This window comes from Nansenia antarctica (assembly GCF_963989245.1).
Source record: "Nansenia antarctica genome assembly, chromosome: 3".
In the NCBI taxonomy this organism is placed as follows: Eukaryota; Metazoa; Chordata; class Actinopteri; order Argentiniformes; family Microstomatidae; genus Nansenia; species Nansenia antarctica.
The window spans coordinates 47,172,923-47,177,121 of NC_137688.1; the positions used below are offsets into that span (position 1 = coordinate 47,172,923).

Genomic DNA, 4,199 nt, shown 5'->3' on the forward strand with positions numbered 1-4,199 from the left:
GCTAATACATGTGTATATATGTGTTATGATAGATGAATGTGTGTATTTTGTAATGTTGTTTAAGGTTTTGTAATCAGGTTTTATTGTAATCAGGCCACAAAGAGACCTCAGTCTCAGTGTGTCTCCCTGAATAAATAAAAGTTAAATACATTTTTAAAATGATATGTAGGAAGGTGTGCTGTGTGTGTATGTGTTATATACACATCACTCCATACACCTTTGTGTTCAATCATAGGCCTTAGACAGGCTGGCAGACAGACAGAGCGAGAGACAGACACACACACGTATACCAGCTGTAAAATAAAATGGGTCCTCCCACATCCTCCTTTTTCTCACTCTCTCAGGCCAACAGATGCGTCTCTGCCTGGAGCAGCCACTAAAGCCTCTCTCTCTCTCTTTCTCTCTCTCTCTCTCTCTCTCTCTCTCTCTCTCTCTCTCTCTCTCTCTCTCTCTCTCTCCCTCCATATCTCCACTGTGCTCTAGCCCTGCCAATGCCAGTGCTAATAGATAAGAGAGGATTAACCATCGCACTAGCACCCATCTGATGAGGGGAGGAAATAATTACCCTGGCTAATGTAATTTATAGTTTTTTAATTAAGTACACACACATTTCCCTCCTGAAAAAAGAAACCGCCCACAGTAAAAAATCAAGCCAATGGCTTGTTAATTGGAGTGGCAGCAGAAACGTTCCCAGTTTCAATAATTTATGACTTTTCTTCTTAACAGTTTACATTTCAACACTAATGTCTAATATCTGTGATTGACCTTTGACCGTATTGTGTACGTGTAATGAACTTGACAGAATAATGTAGGACCCGAGGCTATTTTCACCCATTCCATTTTTCCGATGAGAAGTGGGAAGGACGTTCTTAATTTTAGCGTGACACATTGGATCTAGAAAGAACATAAGCTTCAAAGCAATGGTTTTGTCTTTATGTATATAGGAGGAAGGACAAACCACAACAAACATCTGACGTAAACAGGATTTGCTGCTTTCCACTGAAGATAATCAGGAGCGTCTATGCGAGAGCAGATTGGGTAAACTTGTTGGCTGTGTTTGTTGGTCTGCCTGGGTTTGTAAAACATTGATCTAGATGTGCAAACATATCCAAGCTCTCTAGTGTGCAAAAAGATGACTGACTGACTGACTGGCTGGCTGGCGCACGTGTGTGTGCACACACACGCATGCACCCACGCACGCACGCGCGCACGCACACACACACACACACACACACACACACACACACACACTCACTACTTGTTTATGTGCACACACACACACACTCACTACTTGTTGATGTGCACACACAGACACACCTACTCGTTAACGTGCCCCCACGCCCACACACAAAAACAAACAAACCCACACACGAGCAGAAGCGGCCAACGGGAAATGCATGAAATAATCATCGGAACATCAAGGCCTTTCCTCTCTGACACAATCCTCCATCTCTGCATCTCCTGCTGTGTGGAAACGTACAGTTACATGACAGTCCTTGAGATACATATATTTTTTGCAAGATTGGTGTTATTTTGAACTCAAGCCAAAACAACACCTGCTGTTCAGCTGTCGCTGGCTGGCCTGTTCAACTCCATTAGAGGACGAGTCGATAAACGTGTTTTTACAGTTCTGCTCTGCGTCCGCGTCCACTTCCCCACCGCAACAGTGCATATTCCATTTTGTTGTCCTGGCCAATCAGCAAGGCTGCTCTACGTATCAAACTGATGAGCGCTTCAAAGGGAAGCCGCTGTTGTGGAAAGTGAAGCCAGGGGCCTGCTGCGTGGTTCCAGCTGGGAGTTGATAGAGCCCTAAGCACAGAGCCAGATTGGAGCGGTATGCTCCTGGATCCAACACACACACACACACACGCACACATACACACCTGCACACATACAAACTAACAAACAGTCTTGCTGTAAGCACAAACTGGTGCTGAAAGCTTCATGTGGGAGCACAGTGTTTCTCATGGAGTCTCATGGGTGCCAATTGCACATTGTGTTAGAAACTATCGTTAGAAACTATCATACTAACTGTCTAAATGAAGGAACATCTTGGGTGCTCGGTGTAACTACAACAACCACTATAACTACACAGCCGCACAGAAATTGTCGAGATTAGTTTGGGAAATGAATGGATAAAATAAACGGAAAGGGTAAGATCTTCTTGTTTATAGCCATTTATTTAAAGGAACTTTTTTGTAAAATATAAATACAAATGATAGCGTATTTACTTACAAAGTTTTAACACATCTCCAAAAAATAAACAGAAATAAAACACACACCAGTCAGAAACAGTTACTGAAATGGTCAAGTCATTATTTACAAGTTTATGTCTGACTCTTGCTCATCGACATGTAACATATCTTACAATAACATTACTATTTTACAAAAAAACACAACAAAATATCTCAATTCCTCACCGTCATAAATAAAGAAACATATAAAGCTAATTTTGGACCAAGACACTGAAAATCTATTCCCCAAAATATAAGGGATAGGCATTAACGACATCATTCGAAGCTCAGCTTGGCAAAAATGTCCATCATCCAGACGACGAAAAGCCAACTCAAGCGACTGTGATAAATGCAACATGGCGATTTCGGCAACATTCGCTCAAGTCTGCTCCATTGCAGGTATGCAGTTTGCATTGAGTATTTTCAGTGAAGGATGTACAATGACTTAGTCAGTGGATATAGTTTTGAAGGAGAAAAAAAAAGAAAAGAAACGGGAGGTCGTTAATCACATTGTTCCATGGAGCCGTGCTTCATTTAACCTGTGATTCGCTACGAAAAAGTATCTGCCGGGGGTTCTGCTCCCCTAGGCGTGGGGATCTTTTTTTTTTGCGGGGGGGGGGTTATCAGGCTATATGCACAGCAATAGCCTGGGGACAAGGTTACTGCCACGATAGGCCTACCAAGCCTGACCTCTCACCTCAAAAGTCAATCCAGTACATTAGTCTAGCCCACCTACAAGCAGTGGCAAAAACACAACAGCCTGACAGAACGTGTCAACCAAAGGCAGCAGATATACAGTATAGATATACACATACAGTATATATATATAGAGAGAGAACAAATAAAAGCAGCTGTAAATGTATATACATATATATAATATATATTTAATACAAAAATTAAGTCCTTTTGTGCTGGATCCTTTTCTTCTTGAAGACTTGTTATGTACGTTCCAATGTCCAGTCCACTTTTGGGAATGTACACTATGTACACTTGTGAGTGTGTGTGTGTGTGTGTGTGTGTGTGTGTGAGTGTGAGAGAGAGAGAGAGAGAGATAGATAGACAGACAGAGATAAGAGAGAGTGCCTGTGCATGTATATATGTGTGTGTGTGTGTGTGTGTGTGTGTGTGTCTACGGCGTGTGTGTGTGTCTCTATGTCAGGGTCACGACCTGGCGGCCTTGGTGACCCTGGGCTCCCAGCGGCTGTCCAGACACTCCAGGGAGGACCCCAGCAGGGCCGCCAGCTCCGCGCTGGTCTCCACCAGGTCCAGCAGCTCCTTGCTGTCGGGCAGGAAGGCGTCCAGCTCCTCGGGGCAGGAGAAGAGCTGCGACAGGGACGCCTGCTTGTAGAACTCCGCCTCGGCGATGGTGGCCACCTCCAGGTGGGTGAAGGCCGCCCGGAAGGACCTAGCCGACATCTTGAGCCTCTTGAGCACGTCGGACAGCAGGAGCCAGTTTCTTGGCCTGGGGGGTGGGAGGGGTGAGGGAGAGAGGAGAGGGGGAGAGGGGGAGAGTTAGAACACCACTCTACACTTGAGATAGCCAAGCCGCTCTGGGCTTTCTCAACACTGTCTATGATTAAACGGCTGCGCTGCTTTCTTTTGGTGGGGGGGTGAGGGCGGGGGGTATGTCATGTACGTATGCGTACACACACACCCGTACTATCTTGAGGCGCTAACAATATAAGCTGTGCACGTACACACACACACACACACATACAAACACACCGTGTGTAATCGATAGCACCTGAAATGGTTAGCAGCGCAGCAATGCGGCTGAATGGTGGGGAGTAGAAACGCGAGTGCTGCCGTGTGTGTGTGTGTGTGTGTGCGCGTGTGTGTGCACGCGCTCGCGCACGGAGTGCCAGCGCAAGTCAGCCCCGCAGCCCAGAAGAGCCATTAATACTGCATCAGAGAGGAGAGCAGAGCGAGAGAAAGCACGAGGAGAGAGAGAGAGAGAGAGAGAGA

General features: G+C 45.6%; 1 protein-coding gene across 1 annotated transcript in view; it reads right to left on the reverse strand.

Annotated features, from left to right (window-relative positions):
* Positions 1–3,072: 3,072 nt before the first annotated feature.
* The window catches only part of LOC308154147 (BCL-6 corepressor-like), a 49,101-nt gene continuing 47,974 nt past the window's right edge, over positions 3,073–4,199 (reverse strand). Inside the window, 1 exon segment of the mRNA XM_080527323.1 lies at positions 3,073–3,696. Within this exon segment, the coding sequence (XP_080383449.1) occupies positions 3,396–3,696 (301 nt within the window). The 3' untranslated portion in view covers positions 3,073–3,395.